This window comes from Fukomys damarensis, unplaced genomic scaffold, assembly GCF_012274545.1.
Source record: "Fukomys damarensis isolate Sample0158 unplaced genomic scaffold, DMR_v1.0_HiC HiC_scaffold_14, whole genome shotgun sequence".
NCBI lineage: Eukaryota > Metazoa > Chordata > Mammalia > Rodentia > Bathyergidae > Fukomys > Fukomys damarensis.
In genome coordinates this window covers 35,995,921-36,005,182 of record NW_022900926.1, presented here as the reverse complement: position 1 = coordinate 36,005,182, position 9,262 = coordinate 35,995,921, and the positions used below count along the sequence as shown (strand labels likewise).

Below are 9,262 nucleotides of genomic sequence, written 5' to 3'. Positions count from 1 at the left end.
ATGAACCCAAAAGGCATGGTTTAAAGGAAAGAAAATGCATTTGGTGACATCTTTTAGGGTCTAAATTAAATAATTCAGTGGGTCAGAAGGCTGACACTCTGAGTATGAAGATGAAACAGAACAACAACAAACCAACATCATGGAATGAGTCAATCATTTACCCTATAAATAATTAATTATAGATAAGTAGAAATAAGAAAATAATTAATAAAATAATTATAATGAATAATTATAAATATAGAGAGAGGCATCTCAAGGAAATATTCAAGCCAACTCTACAGAAATTTAAGTGGCATAAATTTGATTTTGCTTTGCAAAAACTGTCCAGCCTTCCAATCATTAATCTGCAAATTAGAAAGTAAATTTTAGTGACTGGCCAACATTTTAGGAGAAAAAGTGTCTTAAAAAGACGCAACTGAGAGAAAGTTGAGAATTCAAAAATAATTCGTGTCTTTTGTGAAAGTCTTTTTAAGGAACGATAGTAATCAAATAACAATCTGAATCACTGAATTTGCAGTTTAAAGTTAAAAAGGTTGTTTATTTTTACCCCCTTCGTGTTTCATTGCCTCTTCCTGAGTATTAGCTCAGTGCTTAGCAACTGCCAACTTTACCATTTTCAGCGCCGTCCTTTCCTCTCTTAAGAAAATTAAAAAAATAAAAGGTTATGCAAATTGTTACTGGGAATAACTTAATCATAAAACAGTATGAATGACCTAGAATGAGACATCCAGTCAGATAAAGGCACAGTGAAGAGATCAGTAGAGGGACTACTCCTCATGGAGTCTTTCTTTCCACTTTCTGAATCCAGTTCTAGTAGTTGGTGAGAACCACTTTAGGATCTACACAATAGATCTTGGTTCCTCACTGATTTCATTGAAAGGGAAGAGGAAAAAAAAAAAAAAGATCAGCACCGAATAAAAATTAATAAAATGGAGCACAAGTGATGGGTACCACAGTAAAAGTCAAGGAACTAAAGACAAGAGACAGATTTATGTCCCTGGCAGGTGACTCAACCAGTTTGGCCATTAGTTTGCATTGAGTAGAAAGAATTAAGCTAATGATACCTGAATTTAATTTAATTTCGAATGTGAATAATACTAAATTGTCTTAGGGCTTCAATTATATTAAGGGTACCCAATAAACTGTAATATCCATTACATTATTCTAGTCAGTGATTACATGCTTCCACTGACTTTCTATTTCTCTCAGAATAAATTCCAAAGTCCTTACCATGACCTCTGAAGCCCTGATTCATCTGTCTTTTACCAGTCTTTCCACAGGCTCCTCTGTCTACACTGTGCTCTGTGCACTCTGGCCTCTTGCAATTCTTTATCCTTGCCAAGCTCATGCCCACTTTAAGACTTGCCGTTCCTTTCTCTTAATCTGAAAAGTCCGCCTCAGAGGTTATCAAGGCTGCGTGCCCCTTTCTTATCTTTCATGCTTCAGCTAAGATGTCCCCTCCTCCTCCTCCTAGAAACTTGCCCTGTCCAGCTGATGTAAGAGAGCTTTGCCTTAGCTAATCTCTAGCACTTTATGTTTAATTTATTCTAAATTCCTGAAACACAACTTGTAATTATCTCATTCATGTACTTGTATATTATTGTTTTATACTACATAAGATTGTAAGTCACATGAGGGCAGAAATCTCTTGCTTATTCAACCATACATCTTAGCAATAGCACTTTGCATATGTTAGGCATTAAATGATTATTTGGAGAATAAATGAATAACCATGTGTCATTCACTGATACCTCATCGACACTTGAGCACAATTCTTGGCATACAGTAATTCAGTAAACAGTTGTTTTTTTTAATTTTGTTTTGTTTTTGTAGTGTTGAAGATAGAACCCAGGGCCTTTGCACATGTTAATCAAACACCCTAATGATGAGTTACATCCCCGGTCTAGTTTCTTAATGTAAGTGAATGGGTGGACCTAAATTACCTTTTTTTTGGTACTGGGGATCAAACTCAGGACCTTGTGCTTCTGAGGCAGGTAGCAGAACCACAGAGCTAAATCCCCAGCCCTCCTAATTACCTTCTTAATAGCAGTGTAAGTATGAATTATTTATTATCGTCTGCATCAGTTTTCTATTGCTTTTGTAACAAATGATTACAAATTTGGTGCTTTAAACCAACACAAATTTATTATGTAACAGTCTTGGAGGTCAGAACTCTTATCAGGATTCTCACTGAGAAAAAAATCAAGATGTCTGGCAGGGCTGCATTCCTTGAGGAAGTTCTCAGGGAAATTTATTGTCTTCCTTTTTCAGCCTCCAGAGGCAGCTCCCATTCTTTGGATTGTGACCCCTTTGTCTTCAGAGTCAGCTATGGCCAATTGAATCTCCTGGTGTGTCACTCTGACACTCATTCTCCTACTTCTCTCTTCTACTTTAAGGATCCTTATAATGTCATTGAACTCATTCAGATAATGCAGGATAATTTCTGCATCTCAAAGTCTTTAAGTTAATGGCATCTGTAAAGTGCTATTTGTGATGTAACAACAGATTCAGGAGTTCCAAGATTAGAATATAGGTATCTTTGAGGAGGGGCAATTATTCTGCTTAACACATTGTCACTTGGTACGATTCTAGACACATTACCCCTGTCTTGGAAACCCTGAGCTAGTCAGCTTTTTCATTGCTGGAACAAAATTCCTGACACCCACACCTTAAGGGAGCAGAAGTTTAGTTAGCTCATGGTTTGGGGGACTTAGTCCATGGTAACTGACTTTGAAGCAGAAATGGCATGGAAGAAGGGCATGGCAGGGGAAGGCTGCTCACTTCACGACAGCCTAGAAGTAGAGAGAGAAGGAAGAAGTTGGGGAAGCAGTTATATCCTGCAAAGTCATCCCCCAGTGTCATGTCCCTTCCAACCAGACTCCTCTTCCTAAACGCATATTTAGCAATGAACTCATCGACGGGTCAACACACTAGCGAACAGAGTGCCCCCATTATTCCATCATCTTCTCTGAACACATCAGATTTTGGGGGGATATTCTAGAGCCAAACCATAACAAACCCCTCTCACAGCTTTCAAATGTGTGGTACATTATCACATTCTGGGGAGGAATTCCCTGTGAATAATTTTATCTCTTATTTTCCCATCTCAGAGCTTTGTTCGAAATGTGGGAAAAATGCTCTTTTGCATAAAGTGAGCAATGAGTTTAGATTATTACTTCATCTGCATACAAACAGCCTGAAAATAAGCAGACATTGACATCTCTGGACAGGCTAAAAATCTATATTTGTTGCTGGTAGATGATCATTAAACTAAGAGAATATACATTATACTCCTGTCACTAAAATTAGAACAGTAGAACTGTATCTTGTGAGAAGATAAAATTCAGTGACAGCCAAGGAAATTGAGCCATTATTAGTTGGATCTATCTTAAGACCGAAGGGGTAGGGGCAGAGAGGCAGGATTAGGGACTCCAGAATCTACATCTGGCTAAGGCAATTTTCTTCATTTTCCTAGGGTGATTCAGCCTATACAATTAAGCAAGCCCAGGGGCCTAACACATCAACTTGCCATCCATATATTTTCTGTCTCAGCACTGCTAGTGTTTCTGGAATTATTTATGAAGGCACTTTTGCTATATTTACACAGCATGCAGCATTGTACAGAGCAGGCTGCAGATTATTGTCAATGAATAATGCCCTAGAAGCTACTAACCCTTTGTGCTGAGGTCTAATAACTGAATCAGCAATAGCTGTTTCACTGTGTCCTGCTTAAGATTACAGCACAGCCATAAATAAGCTACCAGCAGCAGGATCCATTCGACATCAGCAAACTACAGGTTCATATTGTTCCCTGCTACACTATAAACAATGTTCATCACTAAGATTTTTTTAAAGGTGATGAACTTCAAATAGGGACACTAGGATTTTCTGAAATCTCATTGTGCTTGAATCAAATCATTTGACACATACATCAGATCTTGTTTGGGAATTTACCTATAAGAAGTGATAAAAACGACTTCTGAAAAGCAGAGATTCTTGCACTGTTGTTCTTCTCTGTAAGTTATTAAGAATTGCATGGAACATTACCCTCCCATACAGCTTCTGCTTTTGCCAGCTGCCATGACATCTCAGAAGCTTCAAAAGAAACCAGTGGATTTCAAATTTGCCCTTCACAGCCTAGTTTTATAAAGAGAAACTCAGAGATTTCTTCTCCACATCTTCCCATAGGCCATGTAGAAACACTTAACCAGAATTCTCTGGAAGAGATGTTTCTTTTGCCAAAATACCGTGAGGTCACTGTGTAGGCCCAGTGCCTGCTTTAAATATCTTTAATGAAAATCTTTGAAATTCATGCAAGAAGCTATATTAGCCCCTTTTCTATTATATCACCAAAGCACCAGTCAATATCTGAGCTGTAACTTATGACAACAATATAAACAAAGCCCCACAAACACTAGAGAGGAGCACAGAGCAAGAGTCCTGGAGAGAGCTATCTTGCTTGACCACAGTTGTAATAAGGCACTTTGTCACTAATGGACACAGAAGAGCCCCCTTCCTCTCCTGAACATTACCTGCCTCATCTTCTCACCAGGTGCATCAGTTTCCTGGGTGTCTCAAAATGAAAGGGATTAAAATGTGTTATGGACATATACGAACTCCACACAAGAAATGTAAAAATTATGTACTGCAAACATGTACAAAAAATCAACATAACAGAAAAGAAAAAAGGATTTACCATGGCCCCAGTGACTATAAAGTTACTTGCTTATGGCTCTGGGGGCTACAAGTCTAAAATCAAGGTGTCTGCCAAGCCATGCTTTTGCCTAAATCTCCAAGGGAGAGCCCTTCCTTGCCCCTTCCAGCTTCTGGTGGTCTCAGTGTCCCTTAGCTTGTGACAGCATTGCTCCAGTTTCTGTCACCACCTCCTCATGGTCTTCTTCCTGTGTGCCGGTGCGTCCCGGTCTCCACCTCCTTTCTCTTACAGACACTAATTTGGTGTTTTCATCACAGAGATCCTGAAGCGTCTACACTGTGAAATCTGTATTCCAAATTAAAATGCCTTCCGAAGTTCCAGGTAGGCTGCTATGAGAAGAGACTCTGCAACTGTTTGCTCAACACCCAGCAACTTGGAGGAACTAAATTTTCTGTTCAAAGCACACATTCCAAATTAAAGTGCCTTCCGAAGTTCCAGGTAGGCTACTATGAGAAGACCTTTTATCCCTGTGGCCTGGCAAATCTCCCTTCTCCTGCACTGCCTGCTTCCCTAGTGCTTCTGGGAGACGTGGGGTGCCTGGAGGCTGCATTTTGGGTCAGAGTGCCAGCAACCTGCTAGGCATCTTTCCCAGGTGCTGTGCCCGCTCCATGTCTGCCAGTCTTTCTCCCAGTGGAACCCAGGCGGGCTGGCTTCATGCCGGCTCCCACCTACTCTAGGGAGATACCTGTCCATCTCTGGGGCTCCCTTCTCCATGGAGGACTCTGCAACTGTTTGCTCAACACCCAGCAACTTGGAGGAACTAAATTTTCTGTTCAAAGCACATTTTTCCTGACTATAAAGGAAGGCAAGTTCATGACAGAGTGAGTTACATTGAAATAGTAAAAAGATAAAATTCATCACTGATTCCACAGCAGAGCGGTAACCACTACTGCCATTTAGATGAATTCCCCAATGATTTTTCTCTTGAAATATGTAATCCACTTTTTAAAAGACATTGAGGCAAGACTGTACATATTGCTTCCCAGCATTCTTGGGTCTCTGGTTCACAGAAGTGGATGAACTCAAAAATATTTGTATGACATAATTAGGGACACAATAGTCAAGAATTAGATTTTCTTTTTTAACTTGCTATTTTCACAATATCTATTCTAATTATTCTTGATATCACTAAATATTCCCTAAAACTCAGTTTTAATGACTACTTATTATTTGATGTTGTACATGTGTTGCAATTAATTTAAATAATTCCATGTTATGGATATTCAAAGGGAGATTGAAAAATACAGCAAATGTTTAAATTTAAAAACTGATTACTGTGAGACACAGTTCCATTAATCTCTTCCAAAATATACCCCCTTACTTTGAACACACTTATCTCACCATTTTTACCTTTCTGAGCAGTTCTGGTTTTTGAGTGGACAATTGATTACATCCTCTACTGTGTTATGTACCACTAATGGTGTAGCGATTTCTGTGCAATAAAAGCATATGATGTATCCTCATCCATCGTATTTGCTGGATGTAGTACCATGTGATTTCTGACTCTTCCCCAAAGTCAAAATAAACGCGAAAGGTAAACATTATGAATCAGTTCAGGACATTAAGGCAGCCACAACAGCACAGCTAAAGACACTGATGAAAGATTTCCAGAGCTAGTTCAGAATGTGGCAAGAATGACGGGATGAGCATACTTGAAACAAAGGGAGGCGTTTTGAGGTGGACAAATGGGCAACATGTCTTTTACACATTAAATTTTGTCTAAAAATATTTAAACATTCACCATATTTTTTTATCATATCATGTATGGGCCAAATCCAATAAAAAAAAATAATGCATAGCTTTATTCACAAACTTTCTTGAATAGCTTTGATAATTACGTTAAAATATACTTAATCACATGATAAAAGTTTTTTTTTAACTTTTTAAAAACAATAATTTATTGCTTTTCCTTCCAAAGTATTGTGAAGTTACAAAAAAGAGCAAAGTTTACAGACTGCTTAGTTCATACTAAGAATGCAAGAAGTGAGGCCCTGCCCGTGTGGCCACTGGCAGCTGCTTGCCCTGACATTTAACACCAGCTTCCTCAGACTTGCATTACTACCTTCGGAGCCTCACTCCTTTCTACACCGTTTCATGACATACTCAGTTCATCAGTCAAGTCACTGGAATGGTAGAGGGTTTGGGTTTTGGGGAGCTGTTTTTGCCTTCCTGATATAAAAATGAAATTTTTAGTTCATTTCTGAAAAATAAATTGGTCAACAAATTCATTTTGTTCTGCTTCTACTTTACACAAAGCTTCATATTCAACTCGATGCTATTCTAGCTGCCTTTTCCTTTCTGCTATTAGTGCTTGAAGTTGCTACTTTGGGCTTCTCTCTGCTTTGCTCTAGATCTGAGCAAGTTCTGAGCACCAATGACCTTCATCTTCTCATTTTCTGCTTCTTTTGCAAGTTGGTCAACAAGCTCAATTAGACCACCAACTCTTTTCTGAAACTGGCCATTTTTTTCCCCACAAAGCCCTCGCGCTCTTCCTTGAGCTCTGCGGTCTGCTGGGTCCAACGCCCGCAGTTTATTCAGCTCATCAAGGTGCAACCTGGGGTCACCCAGGACATCTTTGGCCATAGCTGTTTCCCTTCCAGGTGTGGAGGGGTGACGGGGCAGTCAGGAGGAGGCGAGTCAGGAGCAAAGGTCGGGAAAGAGTAAAGTCCAGTTGCTTGGTGCAGGCTTCCTTCATTCAACACACATTTCCTGAACGCCTACTACGTGCCAGTACGGCTAGGTGCGGGGGGGGGTACACAGATGAATGCCACGTGGTGCCCGCCCTGTAGGCGCACACAGTTCAGCTGCCGACCCCGCAAAGGCGGCGTGCTTTGGCCCAGGCTGCTATTGCAGGCCGCCGCTTTCCCCGGTACAGGGCAATCAGAAAAGATTCCGCCCGCCTCAGCCGCTGCAGCGCTACCTTAACTTTTTGATACACAGTGGTGCCTCCGTTCTCAAACTTAAATTTGTTCCACAATTCTTGGGAAGATGATTGTGTTTGTGTTTGCCACCCAATATGAAGTTCACAAAGGAGGCAAAAGTTTGCTGAAAGCTTCTGTTCGCAAACTGAGTTGTTTGCAAACAGAAGAGTTTATGAACTGAGGTATTACTGTATGTAACAAAACCCGTAAAAAGCATATAAAAATTTATAATTGTACCACCTGCTTTGTCTTCTTTTCCCCCAACACTGAATATCAGCTTTATCAGCTTTGACTAACTTGAAAAACAATGTTAGTCTATTACATTTTAATTTGTATTTTTCTCTTTAGTGAGATGTGAGATTCTAATATATTATGAAATACTATATTTGTTGATTTTAACTGACTGAATTCTTATTCTTTCCTTTTTGTTTCTAGTGGGGTGGTTATTTTTCAATAATTCATTTGTTCATTTAACTAATTACCAGTGAATGTTTATAGTGTGTCAGATAGCACCTAGATTTACACAGTAAAGTACTGGGGGAAATGTGGGTGTTAAATATCTTGTTTTCTGCTTTTAAGGAAAATTACATTTGTTTTCTCACTAATTTGCAGGGTGTTTTTAATATGTTAAGGCTATTGACCCTTTTCATGTGTTATTAATATTTTCACAAATTTTCCATTTGTACGCTTTGAGTATGGTAGTAGTTACTGTCTTAGGGACCTTTAGAAAGGAAGTTTATCTGAAATTGCTTTGGAAGGGGAGCGAAGAAGTTTGTACTGGGTTCGAATTTCCTCCCTAAATTCACTTCCCATTCACTTGCAGTTTTGCTCTTTTCAAATAAATTTTCCATGTGTGTTTTTATTCTGATAGATGCCATGAAGCTTTAGAAGTTTACTACTTTCCAAACGGTAATTAATTATTCTAGGACTGTGTATTAATGATCTGTCACATGTTCGCTGTTTAGCAGCTCAGATTTATTATCCACTAACATTTTGTTAACATCAGGGTCTAAGCTTGCTATTCTGTCCCATTATTCTTATTTTTCTTGGGGCAATGGTACAGTCTTCATTGGGAAGGAGTATTTTAAATATGCTAATGTGATTCCTAGCATTTATTTCTTTTATTCTTTTGGCTATTTTCACTACATTTTTTTTTTTTTTTTTTTTTTGGATACAAGTTCACTCTATTAAGACCAAACAATACCGAATAGTTTCTCTGGTGTGAATGAACTGTAATAGTACATAAGATCCTAATGAGATAATTGACAATGTGAAATGGGAAGAAAAAGACTAAAGGTGTAGGGGAAGGGGGAAGGGTAGGGAAAAGCTAATGAGGGAAAAGAAAAAAATATTAGAAAATGAAAAAATGGAAATGAATTGTTTGTAAAGCGGGAGGTTTATTGTTGTATGAAGTTTATTTTCACTGACCTGTGTTCCCAGCTAGTAAGTAGTTCTCCCTAACTATCTTTTGCTCCACTGTCCTTTCATATACCTGACCCGTATCCCCACCTTACAGGACCACATTAGGCAAACCTGTCAATTTAGAAATTCTGCCTCATAAACCAGAAGAAATGTGGACCCAAAAGAAAGTTGCTTAGAAGTTAAATAAGATGGAAAGAAAGAAGTC

At 38.9% G+C, this 9,262-nt stretch overlaps 1 protein-coding gene across 1 annotated transcript; it reads right to left on the bottom strand.

The window, feature by feature from the left end:
• Window positions 1-7,018: 7,018 nt before the first annotated feature.
• Window positions 7,019-7,297, bottom strand: LOC104873069 (intraflagellar transport protein 20 homolog). Its single transcript, XM_033763320.1, has one exon. It carries the CDS (start codon window positions 7,295-7,297, stop codon window positions 7,019-7,021), a length of 279 nt encoding a protein of 92 aa, XP_033619211.1.
• Window positions 7,298-9,262: the final 1,965 nt, after the last annotated feature.

Excerpts from the sequence above, each read along its gene's own strand:
- LOC104873069 (XM_033763320.1), bottom strand. The coding sequence starts at position 7,297 with ATGGCCAAAGATGTCCTGGGTGACCCCAGGTTGCACCTTGATGAGCTG.